The sequence below is a fragment of the Lemur catta genome, chromosome 1, assembly GCF_020740605.2.
Source record: "Lemur catta isolate mLemCat1 chromosome 1, mLemCat1.pri, whole genome shotgun sequence".
NCBI classification, from domain to species: Eukaryota; Metazoa; Chordata; class Mammalia; order Primates; family Lemuridae; genus Lemur; species Lemur catta.
This window is the reverse complement of record NC_059128.1, coordinates 144,196,820-144,217,101: the sequence shown is the minus strand read 5'-3', so window position 1 is coordinate 144,217,101 and position 20,282 is coordinate 144,196,820. Positions and strand designations below refer to the sequence as shown.

At 46.6% G+C, this 20,282-nt stretch overlaps 1 protein-coding gene across 1 annotated transcript in view; it reads left to right on the top strand.

The window, feature by feature from the left end:
• Positions 1-8,063, top strand: part of ACVR2B (activin A receptor type 2B) — a 28,559-nt gene extending 20,496 nt beyond the window's left edge. Inside the window, exons 2-11 of the mRNA XM_045555679.1 lie at positions 2,323-2,530; positions 2,880-2,989; positions 3,160-3,311; positions 3,399-3,542; positions 4,131-4,274; positions 4,585-4,733; positions 6,010-6,124; positions 6,855-6,993; positions 7,086-7,216; positions 7,760-8,063. Of these exons, the coding sequence (XP_045411635.1) occupies positions 2,323-2,530; positions 2,880-2,989; positions 3,160-3,311; positions 3,399-3,542; positions 4,131-4,274; positions 4,585-4,733; positions 6,010-6,124; positions 6,855-6,993; positions 7,086-7,216; positions 7,760-7,954 (1,487 nt within the window). The 3' untranslated portion in view covers positions 7,955-8,063. The remainder of the gene's footprint in view (positions 1-2,322; positions 2,531-2,879; positions 2,990-3,159; positions 3,312-3,398; positions 3,543-4,130; positions 4,275-4,584; positions 4,734-6,009; positions 6,125-6,854; positions 6,994-7,085; positions 7,217-7,759) is intronic.
• Positions 8,064-20,282: the final 12,219 nt, after the last annotated feature.

The window sequence follows — 20,282 nt, the reverse complement described above, 5'->3', positions numbered from 1 at the left end:
GTTGGGTGAGTGGGTTGTGGGTCAGGGGGAGCCTCCTGTGCATGGGTGCCCTGGCTCCCTGGTTATTTGGGTAGGGCCTTATGGTTGGAATATTGTCAGAAGTTATAAATGGCTGAGTGTGTGAGAGCCAGGGAGGAGAGAGGGGGAGGGGGGAGGCCCCTGGGTCTCCAGCTGGGAGCAGAGCCTGGGTGTGGTGTGGGAAGGGCACGGAATGTCACATAGGGCTCTGAGTACAAAGCTCTTGTAGGCCTGGTGTGACTTGATGGACCGGGGCCCTACAGGGGGCTTGTGTTGTGAAGGATTGTCTAGACAGCAGGGAGGGGTGTGGCTCTAGTATAATAGCTAACGTGCCAGGCATTGTTCTAACCACTCTTAAAGTGCATTAACTCATTTAATGCACTTTAACAACTACTCTAGAAGGTAGGTACCGTTATTATCCCCTTTCACTGAGTAGTTAGGTCCTGTGCCCAGGGTCACACAGCTGCAAAATGTCCGAGTAGGATTTGAAATCTGGTGAATTCAAGGCTGCAGTTTTGCAGGGTTACCTGTAGGAGGATCTGGTCAGATGAGGGTCAGGTGACATCCTGACCTAGGTCCTATCTGGAGCCTTGAGGTTTGCTGCTTGCCCCAGTCAGATCCCCCTGGAAGAAGCCTCCTATCACTGCAAGGAGGTGCAGAAGGGGTGGGGTCTGACTGAAGAATGGCCACTCCTGTGGTGAGGACATCTCCCTCCTGACAACCAGTCAGTGTCCTTCTCCCTGGGGTGTACTCTGGGAAATCACGCTCTTTGCTCATGAAGGCCACTGATGGGGGTGGAGAGGAGGCTGAGGAAGTCCTGGGGCTGTGCTCGAATTCAGACGTTTTGCACTTCCCCACGGTCTGGACAGGGTTCCTTCTCCTTGCAGCTCTAGCCAACCTTTCAGGCTGCGGTGGGCTGGCTGGCTAGTTGTCCTTCTATGGGATTGACTCTGACCCCTCCCTCTGCCTAGGGTGGGAATAGTTGTAGGGGGAGACTGGCCAGGGATGGTGCCCAGTCATTGGCCCACAGTCAGCTTGAGAAGCACAGAGATCATGGGTGGAAGCTTGGTGCTGATTTCTTCTTGTGGGGTTCTGGCAGCGCCGCCGCCTCCCTCCATTGTGGGCGTCCTGTAAAGGGGCGATGGCAGGGCTCTCCCAGACAAAACCTCCTTTGATATCTCCATACTCTTTCTGATCACAGGGCTATGGGGTTCATGGGGACAGTGGGGGCAGATTTGGGGCTGGGACTGGGGGTTGTTTTCTAGGGGATGGTGAGGAAGATGGATTTGGTGAAGGTTTGAGGCCATGTTTGGAGGAAGGTGAATGGGCGGTTGGAGGCTGAAGTGTTTGTCCACCTGGATGGCACTTCTGCAGGGGGTAAAAGGGGATTCAGGAGTAGATGGGGAGTGCCCAGGGTTGTAAGGAGCCCAACCCAGCCGGGAGGATGATAAATAATTGCAGCTGAGCCACCAGCTAGCCCTCCCAAGGCACGAGTTCCCCTTGGAGACTCTGGGAGCCTTAGCCTGTACAGCAGGCCTGATTCCTCACCCTGTTCTCCAGCCTCGCTGGGCACCAGCTGTGTTGTTGGGGGTGGAAGGGACACTGGAGTCTGGGCAGAGAGTTGTGGAAGGCCTACCTGCTGTTGTCCCTGGGGGGCTGTGGTGAGCAGGGGGTGGGCAGAGGAAGGAGCAGCAGGAACCCACCCCCATTTGTAGTTCCTCCAGGTGGTCCTTGAGGTTTGTATCACAACCACCCAAGACAGACAGAAGTGGTTAAAAACACAGATTCTGCCCCTTTTCCCATTGGATAGGTCTGGACTGGGCCTGGAAATACGTATTTTTAATAAACACTGTTGGCCGCCCCCGCCCCCGCCCCATGTGCAGTGATTCTGATGTGCACTGGGATTTTGAGAGCCCCTTCATTAAGTTCTGCTGCCTTGGGGACGTTGCCTCAGGCAGGAGGCTCAGGCCTTATTGGTGCTCCCTTTTGTGCATCTGGCCATCAGTCTGCCTAGCCATTTATCCATCCTTCTGTGGCGTTAGGTTTCCTGCCTCTTCACTCTTGCTTGGGCCTAGGGGCAGCTGGAATAGGAAAAGTGAGATGGGGGCTGTTGCTGGCTGGCACACAATAAGATAAGAGGTTTTGGATAGGTGGCCTGGGTCCCACATCGAGTGCAGAGGGATTGGTGACCCTCACCACCCAGCCTCCTTCCCTCAGGGTGGCCTGACACCCAGGACTGGGAGCAGGAGTTTGGGGTGACAGCCCCAGGAGCATACTCAGTGGTTCTGTCTCCTGGGGGCACAGGTTCCGGGCGCGGGGAGGCTGAGACCCGGGAGTGCATCTACTACAACGCCAACTGGGAGCTGGAGCGTACCAACCAGAGCGGCCTGGAGCGCTGTGAGGGTGAGCAGGACAAGCGACTGCACTGCTACGCCTCCTGGCGCAACAGCTCTGGCACCATCGAGCTCGTCAAGAAGGGCTGCTGGCTGGACGACTTCAACTGCTACGACAGGTACCCTGTGGGTCACCCTATCCTCTTGGGCCCACCTGTGCTTACGCTGCCCCCTGGGCCTTATGGGTTTCAGGATGTCTGAGTGGGAGCGAAATAGCAAGAAAGGAGCTCTTGAGGTGATGCCCGGGCCTCAAGCGCTTATGTAATCCTGTTTGCCCTGCCTAAGCCTTGAGGAGGGGTCTCGGTGAGTGTTGACTCCTGGCCGTCCCTCTTCAGCTTTGGGTCATACTTCAGGGGAGGTAGGTTCACATTGTCCCTGGATGTTGCCTGTGAGGTGCTGTGTCTGTTGGGAGGGGTTTGGCTGGGTATCCCCTAGGTGAGGGGTATATGGAAAACTTTGTGCCTCCAGGCAGGAGTGTGTGGCCACTGAGGAGAACCCCCAGGTGTACTTCTGCTGCTGTGAAGGCAACTTCTGCAACGAGCGCTTCACCCACTTGCCAGAGGCTGGGAGCCCAGAAGGTGAGGGAGGCTGGGGGAAGAGGGCCCTGACCTGGCAGACTGGGTCTCTCCTTAGCCTAGAGCTCTCGTCTCCTATATTGGGTGGGGAGTGGCTACGGGGCCCTCTCTTCTGGCTCTGGCAGTATGGCAGTGGGCGGGCTGTGTGACACAGGGCTCCGTGTGTCCTCTAGTCACGTACGAGCCACCCCCGACAGCCCCAACCCTGCTCACGGTGCTGGCCTACTCGCTGCTGCCCATTGGGGGCCTCTCTCTCATCGTCCTGCTGGCCTTCTGGATGTACCGGCATCGCAAACCCCCATATGGCCATGTGGACATCCATGAGGTGAGACAGTGTTGACTTGGGACAGGGTAAGGGTAAAGGTAGGGAGGCTAAGGCAGACTTTATTAATAAGCCCTTGCTCTCTCCCAGGACCCCGGGCCTCCACCCCCATCCCCTCTAGTGGGCCTGAAGCCACTGCAGCTGCTGGAGATCAAGGCTCGGGGGCGCTTTGGCTGTGTCTGGAAGGCCCAGCTCATGAATGACTTTGTGGCTGTCAAGATCTTCCCACTCCAGGTGAGTGAGTGAGGGGCTCCAGGTCATCCACACCCACTCTGGCTTTGAGCTAGAGCCTGTCCTGCCCTAGGGCAATCCAAGCCCACAAGGTGGGGTGAGAGAGAAATAAGCCTCTTTGGGAGTGGTTGCTCACGTTGCTCTTGGTGGTGGATTTCATGCAACAGTGAAATTTTATCATAGTGCTAGGGTAGGGCTCTGCAGAACCTGATTAACTCTGGTTTCCAGGGTTTTGTTTTTGACATTAGATACCAGATTCTGCTCAGAGGCCCTGGACACCAGGCCACCCCAAGCAATTGCCCAGGGCACTTAGCAGAGCCGGGCCTAGCTCTACCTCTTATTTGTTGGGTGATGCTGGGCCACTCACTCCCCATCTCTGGATATCATTGGCCCTGTTTGTAAATTAAGGTGCTGGCCTGAAGTGATCTCAGGGATCACTGTTGGCCTAGTGCTTCAGGGCCTGCCTCAGTCCCATTCTTCTCCAGGGTCCCTTACAGATGCTGAGGCTAGGGGTGGGGAATGAGGTGAGGGTGGCCATTCTGCTGTAGAGCAGTGTAGCTGCAGCAGGGCTGAGCTGCCGCTCCACCTCAGGACAAGCAGTCATGGCAGAGTGAACGGGAGATCTTCAGCACGCCTGGCATGAAACACGAGAACCTGCTACAGTTCATCGCCGCTGAGAAGCGAGGCTCCAACCTCGAAGTGGAGCTGTGGCTCATCACAGCCTTCCATGACAAGGTGAGCCAGAGTCATCAGAATGGACTCCAGGAGGAGAGGGAATGGTGTCCTTGGTGGCCTTCCATAATAAGGGGACCCCTGCCATAGGTGTGGATATAGGTGGTCTTACAATAAGAACCTCTAACTCTGGGATAAATTCTTACGATAAGAGTAGTGACTCCATGGTTGCCGCCCTCTGACCCTGTACCCCTTCCTGGCCTCATCTATCGATTATAGCCTCCCAGGAAAGGAGCCACTAGCCCACTGAGACATCCTTCCCTGGGGCTGGGTCCCAGAGCCTGTGCCCAAGTTCTGTGCTACCTTCTTTTAGGGCTCCCTCACGGATTACCTCAAGGGGAACATCATCACATGGAACGAACTGTGTCATGTGGCAGAGACGATGTCACGAGGCCTTTCATACCTGCATGAGGATGTGCCCTGGTGCCGTGGCGAGGGCCACAAGCCGTCTATTGCCCACAGGTAACTGGGTTAGCAGGTACCTTCCCTGTACTTGGCCTGGAGCTGCAGAGAGGGTTGGTGGGTGAGAGCAGAGTCCAGGGATGTCTCAACTTGTTAAACACCGAACATGCTTAGTCTGCCTGCAGTGTGTAAGAAGCCTCTGGGCACAAACCCTGGCTTTCCACCTGTGTCCTGGGAATGGTGTGGCCGCCCGAGCTGGTTTTCTGATGCCCTCTAATGGTCACATGAAGTGCTGACTCCATTGCTTTAGTAGGAGAGATGGCTCAGCAGTTCTCAAACTTCTTGGTCAGGACTCCTTTTACTCTTGAAATGACGTTTGTATACGTGGGTTATGTCTGTTGATATTTGCTATATTAAAGCACACATACACACCCTGTTAGCTGACAGAGTGATTATACTGCATGTCATTAAGCTTCTGGAAAACTCTATACTCACGAAAGAATGAGCAAAAAGGCAAATAATAGATCATTATGAAAATAATTTTGACCTTGCACATCCCTTTGAAGCAGTGTCAGGGACCTTCTGGGGTCCTTGAACCACATTTTATAAGACATGGCATAAAGTTATCACTGTTGTGCTTGCTTAGTGGTAGGCATTGCTCTAAACACTTGAGAAATACCAATTCTTTTAACACCAATTACTGCCCTTTGAGATAGGTTCTGTCTTTCACAGCTGTGTTTTACAGATGGAGGAACACTAGTACAGAGAAGTTGAGTAACTTAGACTGGTTTAGTCTGGTTCTGGGACTGTGAGGGAGGGGAATGAACCTCAAATTCCAGGCCCTGCTCTTCCCTGCCTTCATGGTGAGCTTGAGCCCCTCAGGGGCCTCTGCAGGATCCTGGGCAAGCTAACACTAAATTCCTGTTCTCATTCACATTCGAAATATTGCAAATTCTTCCCAGAAAAAAAACTCAAATCCTATACAGTGTTCCTGTCGCCAACACCTCTGAGAATGTGTGGGCTGGCTTTGATACTGTGGGGACTGGGACAGGGTCTGCCTAGCCATTGGGGTAGGTATTGCTTTGCCAACCCTGGTGGAAGCCTTTCATTGAAGTGTAGTAAGGGGCTCCCACACCTGTTGTGGGCTGCTGAAGCTACGTGCCTGTGCAGCTTCACCTCTGTAGTCTGGTGCAGAGCCTGAACCCTAGATAGGGTGGGATGGCCTGGTCTGCGGGCCGTAGGGCACAGACTCTAGTACGTTGGGAACAAGATGTTCAGGAGCAGGTTAGGCTGGACCATGATATTCAGCTTCATCTCGGCCCACTTGTTTCCACAGGGACTTCAAAAGCAAGAATGTATTGCTGAAGAGCGACCTGACGGCTGTGCTGGCTGACTTTGGCCTGGCTGTTCGGTTTGAGCCAGGGAAACCTCCAGGGGACACCCATGGGCAGGTAATAAGCCTCATGGAGGGTGAAGAAGAGAGGGGCTAGCCCAGGGTGTACTCTCTGCCCTTCTGGTGAGGGTCACTGGGTGAATTCACAGCTGTCGGAGAACTCAGAGAATAATGCTCCTGTTTTACCAGTGGGGAAACCAAGGCTTGGAGGGCAGGGTAGCTTCCCCAGGTCAGTCAGCTTAGGAACGTAGAGATTCCCCATTGGAGTTTTGGACTCTCGTCCTTGTAGTCTCAGTCTTTCTCTTTTTCTCTTTCAGTTGTATTAATAATTATTAAACAAGATAAAACAGAAAGAAATGTAGTAAGAATCCAAACCAAGAACTTACAAAAAGTGACTAAAAATTAAACTTAGCAAATCATCCTAAAATAATCACTGTTAATATTTTTAAGTGTTCTCCTTCCCCCTTTGTCTTTGGTCTAAATCTCAGTAAAATATGCTTTATCTGTGTAGCGCCTTGTGGTATTGCTGTAGTAATTTGGTAACAGTTCCATTTTAGATTACTGTTACTGTGAGTGTATGATGTTTTATAATTATCATCAAAGTATAATTCATGGTGTAATCTCTCATAACTCTGTCATGAATGTGATCAATCAAGGCTTGCCATCACTGGTATCCTGCTCTGAATTACCCCCATCTGGTGTGCACAGGCCATAGCTCCCATGTCCCAGGTGTGTGTGCATTTGTGCATGGCCAGTCACTGTAAACCCTGCCTTCCTCTGTCATGTAGGTGGGCACGAGACGGTACATGGCCCCTGAGGTGCTCGAGGGAGCCATCAACTTCCAGAGAGATGCCTTCCTGCGCATTGATATGTATGCCATGGGGCTGGTGCTGTGGGAGCTCGTGTCTCGCTGCAAGGCTGCAGATGGTGAGGAGGATGGCAGCCCTGGGCGTCCTACATGGGGGTTAGGGAGCAGCGGGACCTGGAGGTGATCATACCAGGCTCTCTCTCACCCCTAGGACCTGTGGATGAGTACATGCTGCCTTTTGAGGAAGAGATTGGCCAGCACCCTTCACTGGAGGAGCTGCAGGAGGTGGTTGTGCACAAGAAGATGAGGCCCACCATTAAGGATCACTGGCTGAAGCACCCGGTGAGGGGCCTGGGTGCAGGTGACTCTGCAGTGGAGTGGAAAAGGGAATCCTCCGCATGTGGCAGGAACCTGAGATCAAGGGGGAATGGGACAAAGAGAAAGTCTGCCATGTTCCCCTGGACTATACAGAGGTGTCTCAGGGGCTGTGGGGAGTAAGAGAGGAACCGCTACATTTTGTGCCCTTGTATGATTTGGGCTCTGCATAAAATTTTGTTTGAATATTGCTGCTCTAAGGCAAGCAGCTGTGTCTGCCCTAGGAAGAAACCTGGGCTCCCCCCTGCCCCATGTATGTTGAGGTTCACTGAACCTTTCCTGGGGCTGTGGAGGGAGGTCAGTAGGCTCAAGATGGTGACTGCTAGGAAGGAAGGCATCCTGATTCCTGAAGTTTCTCCCCAGGCTCCTGCTAGTGGAATTGCCCCTGTGGTTGGGGCTGGTGGGCTCTGCCTGATTCTTGGAATATCATCAAGTTTTCTGTCCCCCAAGCTTGTCCTCACTGAGGGCCTCTAACAAAGGTGTCTTTCCCCTCTCCCCAATGCTGCTCAGGGCCTGGCCCAGCTCTGTGTGACCATCGAGGAGTGCTGGGACCATGATGCTGAGGCTCGCCTGTCTGCGGGCTGTGTGGAGGAGCGGGTGTCCCTGATCCGGAGGTCGGTCAACGGCACTACCTCGGACTGTCTTGTCTCCCTGGTGACCTCTGTCACCAATGTGGACCTGCCCCCTAAAGAGTCAAGCATCTAAGCCCAGGACATGAGTGTCTCTCCAGACTCAGTGGATCTGAAGAAAAAAGGAAAAAAAAGTTGGGTTTTGTTTTGGAAATCCCATAAAACCAACAAACACATAAAATGCAGCTGCTATTTTACCTTGACTTTTTATTATTATTATAATTATTATAATTATTATTATTAATATTATTTTTTGGATTGGATCAGTTTTTACCAGCATATTGCTCTACTGTATCGCAAACAGCGGACATGTCAGCAGGCGTTGAGGTGCTGAGCTGTGATTGCAGAACCAGCGCCATGCTGAAGAGCCTCAGCCACCTCCTGTCCTTTGGGATTCATTTTTCCCGCTTCTCTTTGTTTGTCGTCTCAGAATCTGTGACACAAAGAAACCCATCTCCTGTCTTAGGAAACCTAATGCTGCAAACTCTACCTAGAGGAACCTTTGAAGACTGTTACATAAGAACATACCTTCCTCAAAAGAGGAGTTTCCTCTCCCCTCTGCCCTCATCCCCCCCTCCCATTTTATTTTGTTTTAGTGAGCTTAAGAAACAGCAGATGCGTCTTTCACGGATCTAACGGGTGTTGTCCTGACCGAGAAAAAACGCGAGGATAAGGATGGTTTGGACTGGAGTTGGAAAGAGAGGACGGTGCTGGGGGTAGGGTTTGGAACAGAGCTACACTGGACTCGGGCACATCCGGAGCAACATCCTTTGTTACGGAGGCTACTTCTCAGGTAACCAGGAATCGAGGGGAAGGACCTTGTGGAGGCCGAGCATTAACGGCAAGAGTGGGGTTTGGAGAAAGTCTAAGAGCAGGGGCAGCCCTGACCCACACCTTCTGGCCTGACTCATTTCTTTCCACGGACTTGGGCTTGGGCATAGGATGAAATGTGGGTTTTGCCCTAATTTTAAGTGTAGGTGAGGGTAGAAATCATCACAGTTTAGTGAAGGCATTCTTCATAAGACACGATGCTGTAAATATCTTTAGTGGAGGAAAAGTTGAAATTCTTTGTCTCCTCTTGGAGAAGTTCAGGGAAATGCCCACAGGGGGCGCCCTGCACAGGTGGGAGAAGAGGATTTCCTGGCAGGGCCCACGAAGGCCTGCCTTGCTGGGAACCTTGAGAGTCCTGCAGCTCTGGCTCTGCCCCTTGTGGTGACATTACCATCCCCTTTCTGTGGCTCGTGGACACAGCTTTCTCCAGACCCCTCAAAGTGGTGCATATTCTAAAAAACTGTTTTTCTATTATGCCATAACCTTGCTCTAGTCAGTGAATGTTCCTAATGCTGCTGTTTCAACATTTGAATTTTTTTTAACTTATAAAACATGCTAAATTTTTTTTTAAACAAAACACACATGTCCACACATACACATGCTTTGCTATGTGGCTTCCAAGGTTTAAATTTTGAAAAGTAAAAGAATTAAAACTTCACGACCACAGATCACCTCAAACCAGAAATACCTCAGAATTTTCTACTTGTGTAAGTTTTATTATATATTTTGTTAGTTGTGTTGTCTTGTAGTAACTATATTTTAATGTAAGTTGGCTTTTATGACAAGGAAGTTTAAAAGAAATAGAGAAAAAGAAAAAAAGTTTGCATCTTTTAGGGAGTGCTACCATTTTTGTTTGATAACACCCCCTTGTAAATAATTGTCATCAACTGTAGGTTGGCTGTTTGGGCCGAGTCTGGGCATTCATCACTCTTGTTTGTGAAGGCATTGCCTTCTAGTTTCTTTAGATAATTTTATTTTCAAACAGTGCATCTCTTAATCTTGAGGGTAGGCAAGTTGGTGGGTGATGGGGAGAGGTTGACTTGGGGGAGAACTGAAGAGGGCTGCCTCCTCTTGGGTTTTTTGGAGTTTCAGATATTTCCCATTATTTGATGGGTCGGTGTTCAGAATGACAAGTAACCCCACTTTAACTTGGTAAAACTGTGGCCCTTAGACCCACTTGAGGTAATTTTACTTTGAGATTTAATTTTTCAGCAAATGAGCAGCAGTGTTGGAAGAGATCCGTGGTGCCTTTGTGAATCTGCACGGTGGCTTGGGGCAGTCTGCTGGAGCAGTTTGTCTGGGAGTGAAGGGGTCTCGCCTTGGCCAGTCTTGGAGTCTGCCGTGTAAGAGGGCACTGCCCATGCCTCGGGCATCTGTTCCCCTCTCAGCATGCTGTGGACAGCGTTGGGGCCTACTGTGTGGGCTGTCCTTTTCTCTGGGTGTTTGGGCACAGGGTGCTGTGGGAGGATAAGTTGGCTTCTCTCTCAGAGATCAGTTTTTGCTTCATGGGTCAAAATGTCGGCTGGCCAAGTGGTTACAAGGATAGGTATTTTTGTGTTGGTAAGTTATATTGTCTTTTTTTTCTTTCTTTCTTTCTTTCTTTATCTGATTTTGTGCTGTGGTATTTTTCTTCCCTTGGAATAATTTTTAACAGCAAAACAGGCCTTACAGCAGTTGCTTTCCTTTTCCATTCATTTTTTTAAGAAGCTTTAAAATATTTATTGAAAAGTGCCATATGTAATTTCTTTAGCTTTCTCCTCAGGCAGTGCAGGCATCTCTACTTTTTGCCCTCAGAAGAAACAAACCACTAACAAATGTAGCAGATTTACTGCAGGAATAATCAGATCACTGGTCCTATCTAGTGCTGAACACTTAACCCCAGCCCTTCTGGGTGATTTTTCTTTTGTGTGCTGGCTTGATCCTTGTCAGAAGTTTTGGCCAGGCCCAGGGAGCGTTGAGCTGTGTTTCTGGTGTGGGACTTTCAGTCAGGACACAATACAGACAGGGTAGGCCTGCATATCTTTTCTCTGGGTGGCTTCCCTCTTGGCCAGCTCTGCACCAAGCTGCTGTAACATCCCAATGGGGTCTTGCTGTCAGCATGAAGTATCAGGAGATGGTACTTGTTTGGTGTGGCCAGGGAGAAGGGAGAGTTGGGGTGGGAGTGGGGGTGTGTGCCAGTTCTTTGGGCTTCAGGCTGCCTTTCCCTTCATGCTATGGTGTAAAATGCACCCATCAGTAGAACACTGGTTGCTGATGGCTAGAAGATGGTGGGTGATTTACTTTCAGGGCATGTTTCTGGGAGCCTAGGTGGGCCTTTTGCCGCAGATAAAGTATTCGTTTGCTGTCATGTGTTCTTTGAGGAGTGAGCCACTTAGAGCCTTGGTTTGCGTTTATTGGCTCTGCCTGTGCTTTTCTCCACAGGGACTTCATGCGACATCCTCTTCTGGAGAGCTCAGATAATTGCTACCTTTTTTTTTTGGACCCCAAACTGTCCAATACTGGCCTGGCATCCTTTTTCCTACCCATGGGAGGGGCTGTCCCATCCAGGGTGGGCGGGGGTCAAGTCGAGGGAGAGAAATAGCCAAGGATCCTTTCTGCTTCCTTCCTGGTGTGCTGTCATCCAAGCAGATTCCTGGCTATAGGGATGGGCCTTGGGGGAGAACATTGTTTGAAAACATCCATGAAAACTGTGGGACGTCATCCCTAGCTAGAGAAATCCAAGAATGAACAAGAGAAGGAGAAAGCAAGTGAGGCCAAAGGCCATTATGTTGCAATGTCCTGCAGAGAGGTCTCAATGATGGGGCATCAGGGAAGGCTGTGGACATAGAGTCCAGCCATCCTGGCCTGACATGAGCTGGGTTTTCCCCTGGGATCATTGATCTCTAGCAGGAGTCCTTCTTTGAATGAGTTACTCAAGGGCAGGGGCTGCATATGGGCCATTCTTGGGAGAAAGGGAAAACGGTGAGCATCATCAGCCTTTGTTGTCCAGCATGGCCTTCCTGTCCTGTCAGCTCTGGATAGGGACCTAGGGGGATCATTCCTGCCTGGAGAGGGCTTAACCACATGTACCAGCTGATTTTGACTCTGCATTCATCCTGTCTGGACTTGGGGGGTGTTTGCGCAGAATGACAAGGGCTTTGTCCAGCCTTGAACATCTTCAGGAGGCTGGAGCCTCTTTCTCACATACTCTCAGCAGAAGGAAGGGTTTCTCATCTCGAGGCCACCAGGATAGTTCTCCCATTGCCCCAAGGAGTCAGGCCAACCCTCTTGACATGGCTTGATGCTTTAAAAAGCAAAGCACTTGATCCTACAGTCCTGCTCTGTTGCCTTTCTCTCCAGTTGGCCACATCTTGTTCCCTGTGTCCTTCTGCTCTTCCATGGGTACCTGGGCTATGTGTGGGGCTTTTCCTTGGTGGCAAGCCCAATTGTGTATTGAATGTCCTCCATGTGCTGTGTGTGGTGGTGAGCCCAACTGTGTATTGAATATCCCCCATTGCTGTGTGTGGCTCCAAAAGCCTATCACATGGTCCCTGCACTCTGAGCCATAAGGGTGGCAGGACTCGATGGCCCTCTTGCAAATAGAATTTTGCCTTTTTCAGTATGCAGTGTAAAGTTCCCAGCACCTATTACTAATACAAGGATTTGCTGATTTTTTAAATAATATAGTAAGCAATAAGTATGTAAATTTTTAGAATGGGTACTAGAAGTTGAATAGCCAGTCATTATTCTCAATAACTTTGCTCACTAGAAAAGTATCTAAATTGGAAAACAGTTTCCAGGAGTTAACCCAATTTGGTCTTCAGTCTCAGTAATTTCAGCCTGTTGGGTTTTTGATGGCACACCTTGGAGAGATAGCCAGGTCTGGTTCAGATTTCAGGGGCATCAGACCACACTTTTTTAAGAAGCACAGTGAATCTGTTCATCTACTTCCCATCCTTGGGGAGCAGCTGGAAAGGGAAGAGGTTAAGGTGGCTTTTTCTCCTTGTCACTTGGATGACATGAATTCTTTTTGGTCACTAGCTGTTTGCAAAAGCTAAAACTAATAAAATACTCAGCACCTCATGTGTTCAACCTAGTAATGATGGTTTAAGTCTCAGTTGATATAATGTTTTAGATAAACAGGCCCAGTAATTCAGTTGATGAACTGTATATCTTCTCAGTCTAGATTTGTAAATGTTTAATGAATTCAGGGTTATACACGTAGTTGTAAGATTCCGGGTAGTTGATTTGTAACCAGCAATCTACCTATGAATGTATCCCAAACCTTTAGAAGGCTTGGAAAAGCTTTTTGATATAATGATTTCATTTTGTAGGAAAAGGAAATTGAAGTTTAAAACACTCCTTTGGAAACCAGTTGACTCAAGAACTTTTTTAAACAGTGGGTTCAAAAGGCCCATCAACAAATAAAAGTCCAAATTATCTAGTGGGATATTTTGAATGTTCCTGTTTTATGCTCATGTTGGGTCCATTGTAAATTTTGATTTGGATAAGAATTTGAATTTGAAGAATTTACCATTATTTAAATTTTTACCGAGTTTTTACATTTTCCTGACAGTATCTTCCAGGTATGAATGAAGCAAGACTTTTTGCTTGCTGTACTTCATGTAACCCTGTAGTGCCAAAACCAGTGATTGTATATTTGCTCCTATGGCAGCTCATAGAGATAAACAGAAGTGGTTGTTCCTCAAGAATTAAAATACGTATTCTCTAAATGCCAGTTTGTTGTGATGGGCCCCACATTGCAGTGTCTTTGGATTGTCTGGGGCCTAGGCAATTCTCAGAACTACTGTAGACTAACCACAGGACACTAAAGAAATATACACCTGACTGTATGTGTATACTGAATAGATTATACAAACGTGTGGGCTATTTTGGACATCTAGAGAAAAATGTTAACATTTACTTGCAGAGTTTATGTTTTTGAGCTCACAGTTAGGATATCACCCATGAGTTAGTTTTTCAGGAAGGTGAGGATGGATTTTTTTGCGAATGGGTGAGTTCTGTCTTGAGTCCTGGAACTTCTGCTGTTTGTTGGGTATGGACCCATTCCTTGACTCTCCTAATCATGTTTGCATTGGAATGTTGTTACCACTGTAAATAAAAGGGTAGGTTGTATAATAGATAACGGGACACTTGAAACTTTACTTTAAAAAATCTATAGCTCTACATATATATTTAGTTATATCACCTGATAAATTTCTTCTACACAGTGCAGAGATTGTTTTATACCACAGATTATTTTTATAAAGTTAGTGAGTTTGAATGATTCTGTAGTCAGAGCTAGTGAGCTTTACCTTTCAAGATAAATGTACACTGGAGCATGAGTGGCGTGGAACTCTTATGTAGCACTTGTATGGATTCTTGTGATACACTGGCAGACTGCTGTCAACTTATGGGTCTTCTTTGGCCAAAACTCCACTTGTGGCTGTATAGGACAGTAATGCTTCAGCTTTGCTCTTTGTGGGTAGGGAGGACAGGGGCTGGGAGAGGCGAGAGGCGCCTGCAGTGTGTTTTACATTTTGTTCTTCTTCCTGAAATTTCTGTTGAACAAAGGGTTCTGAGGTAAAAAGTTAGTTTGTAAGCTCCTGCTATAGGATGTAGTTGTGTGAGGCTGTTTGGGGGAACAGAAACTGTATAGGGGTGCAGATTGGGGTGGGATGGGATGCAGATAAGATTCAGGCTATAAAAACTTTGGGGATTTGGTGGTTTGAATAATCTACCAAACTGAATTATCTAGGACCAAATTATCCAGTTTTGGGGATAGAATTATCCAGTTGAGTAATTGTTTAGAAATGGGGAAAGGGTGGCATGTGGACATAGTGATCAAATGAAATGACAGCTGCCAGGCACATTTTGTCCTCTCTGGTCAGGACTGTTTTGGAGACCAGAGTGGTTGGGTTGGCTCGCTGCTTTAATCTATCGAGCCAGCCAGGAGTGCATTGAAGAAGCTCAGAACTCCAGTAACAGCAGGGCATCTTTCAGATATCTCCAAAGGGATTCCTGCTTTTCTTACAGAGTTCAGCATCACTGCCATAATATAGAAAGCAGTCTTCATTTTAGCCTCTTTATTTTCGGGCAGAGAATAGATGGTTATTTGGGTGGGACTTTTGGTCGGGATGTAGGAGAAGTGAATAATTAAGCTATTCCTGGCATTCGTAATGGCCAGTTCTGAGGCCCAGCTAACGGCCTGTCCCCCAGACCTGCCCGCTGGCTTCAGGCTGCTGCCTCCAGAGACAGAGGTGCACTGGATGGGATAGTTTTGTCAAGAGAATCCCTAATGTGTCATTTTAAACAAGCTGTGCTTTTTATTCATCTTGTTCAGAGTATAGTTTTACACCTTACTCATTTTATACTTGGAATAAATTTAGTTCCAGCAGATCTAGTAGCACTCCAGGAACCAACCGCATCACTCCTTTCTCTGTTTCCTGTAAAAGAACATTTCTCAGCTCTCTAGCCACGGGTCTTGGAATGTAATTCTGTTGTGCCTTTGTTTTTGTCACCTTTCTCCCCCCAAAAGCAACTGCTGTAAGCTCTTTTCTACTTGTCTTTTCTAGCTCCCAACCCTCTACCTTTTTCCTTTTTCCCATCTCTAATTTCTGGACGCACTTCTGTGATCCAGGTATTTTATGAACCAGTTACCTCAGACCTCATGTTGAATAGTGTCACCGTCTGGGTCCTCTTGATACTGCAGACTTTGAACATACACACGCAGGAACCCTGTCGGGTGTGAGCACTTAACTTGTTTTAAAGCAAAACTCTTCCCAAGGACTGAAAACAGGGCTTCTGGCAAGCTCTTCATGGCACTGTGGCGGGATGGGTCTAGAGTGTCATCTGAATGGTGCTTCCTGTGTTTCTCTTTGAATTCTGCCATTTTTAGTATTCTCATGTGTCTGAATAGGCAAAGTGATTTAATTGGCTGGTCTTGCACGCAAATTAGTTCCAAAGATGAACTCTTTGTAACTTATTTCCAGTCACTAAAGCTCAAATGTAGAACATTCCTTTAAATGGCAGGATAAAAACCCCACCATCCCCCACGGTGCATTTTGGGAAGATGTCTGTAGCATATGTTGCTGTGAAATTAGGCCTTGCGGGATATGGCTGTTTGTCATTTTGATGTATTTTAAATAAATATATATATATTTTTTAAAGAGTCTTTTTTACCAGTTCAAAAAGTTTAATTAACCAGCAGTCACCACATCTGAATTTTTGTCTCTGGAGCATAGATGGCAGACCAAGATTAAAAGTGGTAACTCAGGCACATGAGCATGGGCTGCCTGCCGGTGCCCTCCTGCTGTCCTGCTGACCATGGGACACCAAGTTCAGTGTGTTCCCAGCAGGGGTCCCGACTCGGCCCTCTGGTTTCTGCCCCGTTCAGCGGACTGTTGACTTCAGTCCCTGCAAGTGCTTCAGCCCAAGTGGGGTTTTCTCAGAGCACTGCCACAAGATAAGTGTGTGTTTAGCCAAATAATTTCTCCATTAGGGAAAAATGCAATCATCCAAATTTTACCAACAATAAGAGATGAGAGTAGGAAAGATTAGGCAACATCTGAGTTTTAATTTGAAAAGTGTCCATGTCATTGTGAAAGGCCGTCTGGGAGCAAGTGATCATTAGAGATTCTTCAGAAGACCTCATCTGAAAATGTTAAGATTGCCAGGGAGGGAAGGAATTGTTAAAATGCCAGCGGCTTTTGTTTCTCATTTTTTCCTAGAATTCTGTAAAAACACAAAGAAAATTGAGTGGTACTTGAGAATTGAGGGGAGAGAGTTACCACAGATTAGAAACATATTTTTAGATTTCAGTTCCATGCCACAAATCCACACAATGCCATTTTTCAACTGTACAAAAGAATCTGCTTGTGAATTTGACATGATCTTAATGATAGCATCAAAGGCCAAATTTTTCACCTGTTGATATTTTTCCACATTTGTCCTTGAATCTGAAAAACTTCATACAGTACTGTAAATTGAACTTAACATCGAGTTTGATGTCAATTCTTGTGAAAAGAGCTTTCTGCATGTAACAGACATACAGTTAAAGAACACAGCAGAGTACAAAATTTGCAGAAACAGTTTTGGAACCAACAAAAAACGTCACCTTTCATTTGCCATCTTATGTATCAGTTTTACCAGCTACTTCTAATTTGTACATTATTTGTAAGGAAAAGAATGAAAACCCTAAGACTTGTCTAACTTAGTGGAGAATGTGTGTTTTGGGCTTAGGATGGATAGCTAAGACTTATTGAGCTGTGTTATCTAACTTGTATATATAAATTGTAATTAAAAGTTTGGATTCACCTGTTTCTCACAGTTTAAAACTATGAGTAATTGAAAACTCTGGAAATGTGACTAGTATATGATTTAAGGCTGTAGAAGCGAGGAAGCTCTTTCAAGTGCTAAAACTAAAGACTTCTAGTTTTTGGCTCAAATTCAATAAGTACTGTTTGTATACCAGGATATGTGAGATGTAAATGTAGTAGGTCACTTTTCACCCTTGTAGCTATAAAATAAAAATTTTGTAGAACAGAAATAGCTTGTACTACTGAATTAACAAAAGTTATACTAAAGTATCATGTTTTTAAAAAAATATATATACAGAGTTAAGCTTGTTGCTGTTACCCTGTCTGGATTTGAAAAGTGTGCTGATTTATATATATATATATATGTGTGTGTGTATGTGTGTATACATATTATATGTATACACACACACACACACACACACACACACACACATCTAAAATGGCCTAAAGCAGACATCTGTGTAATTACAGTTGCAAAATGAAAAAATTTTGGGAAGAACATTGTATCATAGTTCATTCATTTGCAGTGGATCTTTGTTCCTTTTTACTGTGGTAATTTTAGAAATGAGTGTCAGGTTTGAAATTAGATTGCTAAATTGGGGTTTTGCTGCTTGAACTCTGCACTGGGTCCTCAAATAAACCGATGTGAATGTAGTTTTTCCCCCTGTGTGAAGAAGCAGCCACACCCCCAAAAATAGGAGGAAAAATCTAGAACTATTTCAAGTTTTATCTTTTTGTATATGAAAATAAAATAATAATAAAAATCTTGTTGTCTCTCTTAATCACATGGGCAGGGGAATGAAGTTTCTTTCCATGGGAATTAGAAATAAATAAAATGGCATTCCCCAGCCTGACTCAAGGAACTGACTCAAGTCAGTTCCTGCTTGATATACATGCAGTTGTTAATGGCTGAGTGCCCAGCCTACCATGGTCCTGTAGGGCTGGAGCTAAGCACAGATCTCTCTCCCTGTCTGCTATCTAGAAGTCCAAGGCTTAGTTGGGGGCAGTATTGGTTGCTCCTAAGTGGACTGTCCTGGGATTTGGGGTAGGTTTCTGGAGGGCAGGGGTATATCTTCCAAATCCCCAAGACACCCCCCCACACCAGTCCTATTTTTTGCAGTCAACCCTGAGCAATGTTTTTGAAAGTGGAGCAGAGAAGCCTTGAAAATAAGCTGTATTCAGAACTACTGCAGAATACAAGCTCTGCCATTCCCAAACTTCACTAAGTATTAGGGTCATTTGCCGAGCTACTCAAAAATACAGTTATGGGGCCCTACTCCTGATCAGAATCAGCAAACCAGGTCTCAGGCCTTGGAATCCCTGCCTTATTCTCACTAAATAAAACATGGTTCCTCAATAATAAAATAGTGATGGTGTTTAATACCCAACAAAGAAAACAGGAAAGTCCCAGAAATCATCTTACTGCTTTTTACAGTTATAAAATTTTTTTTTGGCTTATGACTAATATTTACCTAAGTAGAGAAACACCAGCTTTGAATCCTTCTGGTGGGCTTAATGCCTTTTAATTTACCATTTATTATGAGGATTAAGCAACCTGCTTAAAATTCCTGGAGAAATTTTTTTTTTTTTTTTTTTTTTTTGAGACAGTGTCTCGCTCTGTTGCCTGGGCTAGAGTGAGTGCCGTGGCATCATCCTAGCTCACAGCAACCTCAAACTCCCGGGCTCAAGTGATCCTCCTGCCCCAGCCTCCCAAGTAGCTGGGACTACAGGCATACGCTACCATGCCTGGCTAATTTTTTTTCTGTATATATTTTTAGTTGTCCAGTTAATTTCTTTCTATTTTTAGTAGAGACGGGGTCTTGCTCTTGCTCAGGCTGGTCTCGAACTCCTGACCTCGAGTCATCCTCCCGCCTTGGCCTCCCAGGTGCCAGGATTACAGGTGTGAGTCACCATGCCCGGCCTGGAGAAATTTTTTGATGGAAGAACCCTTTATTTAGGGACCAGTTGTCCAGTATTTGTTTTTGCTCTTTCAGATTTATAAAGCTCACCTTTTATTAGTGAGTACCCCTAATGAAGAACACAGAGAAGGAAGGAAAGACAAAAGGCTGACATTTTTGGTAGAGTATCTTGGAGCTAAAAAAGCTGATAGTTTGAACCTTAGGGGTCATCTGGTGAAACTTCTTTCACCAAAGAAATCTGACACAGAAGCTGGTTTATAAAAGCAGGTTTGTGTGAGTTAGCAAGTAGAAGAGGGCTCAGGGGCCATTCACCTTGCCCTCCTGTCACTTCCTTAAGTCTCAAGCACACCCATGAAAGAGTTCCCCTGATTACAGTTTAAAAACTACTGGTCCAATCCTTTCATTTTACAGGTGAGCAAAATGGCCCAGAGGGAGTTTCCCTACTGCAAGCCAGGCAGCCCTTTTAATTCTTGATCTCTTGGGACTAAGTGTGGGATTCACAGTTATTTGCAAGTAGAGGATCTGGGTGAGGAAAATTATCTACCATTGATCTGTCTAGTATTTAGCACAATGTTCAGCATTTAGGAGGCCCTTGAGAAATACTTAAGTGACTATGTATTTAGTAAATTCTGTTGGAAGCTGCTGAAGTAGCCTTCAAGCCTACAGATACCAGTGTTGTCTGCTTGCATTTGCCAAAACTCAGTTGCAAGTGACAGAAACCACTGGACAAAAAGAGGGCTTCACTTGGAAGGATCCTGGAGGAAATGGCCTGGCAAGTCTTGAGTAAAGCAGGATGTACATGGGCTTCAGAAGGCTTGGAAGCTGGGGTCTCAGCATTGCAGGCTTTCTCCACTGTGTCAGCATTTTTCATTGTTGCTCAGTGCAAGACCAGATGCATCTGCTCCTTTGTCTACTTAGCAGGAAACAAAGCTGAAGACAGTGCCGGAGTGTCATATGTCACAGCTCTGCTACCTGGATCAAGTACCAGATCCAAAATCCCTAGAGAAGATTGGTTGGTCTCAATGAATCAGGGTCAGAGACCCAGAGGATTATACAACATGACTTCACAAGAGGTATTTATTTGATGGTGTCAAACAATATCTACACTTCTTCAGTTGGTTGTTAGAAATGGCCTCCTGCTGAGTGAATCATCATGGGGGTCAATTGAAAGATATTCCTACCATTTATCCAAGAAATGGGAAACTTGAAGGTTCTGCAAAGAATTAAGTCCACATGGAATGCTGGAGATTGTGCTGCAAAATCAAGACTCATTTATTTGTGAGTGGTAATCTATCCTTCGTCAGGAGGCAGTCAGTAATCTGGATTTTATATTCTACCGAGATAGCTGGAGGCCTTG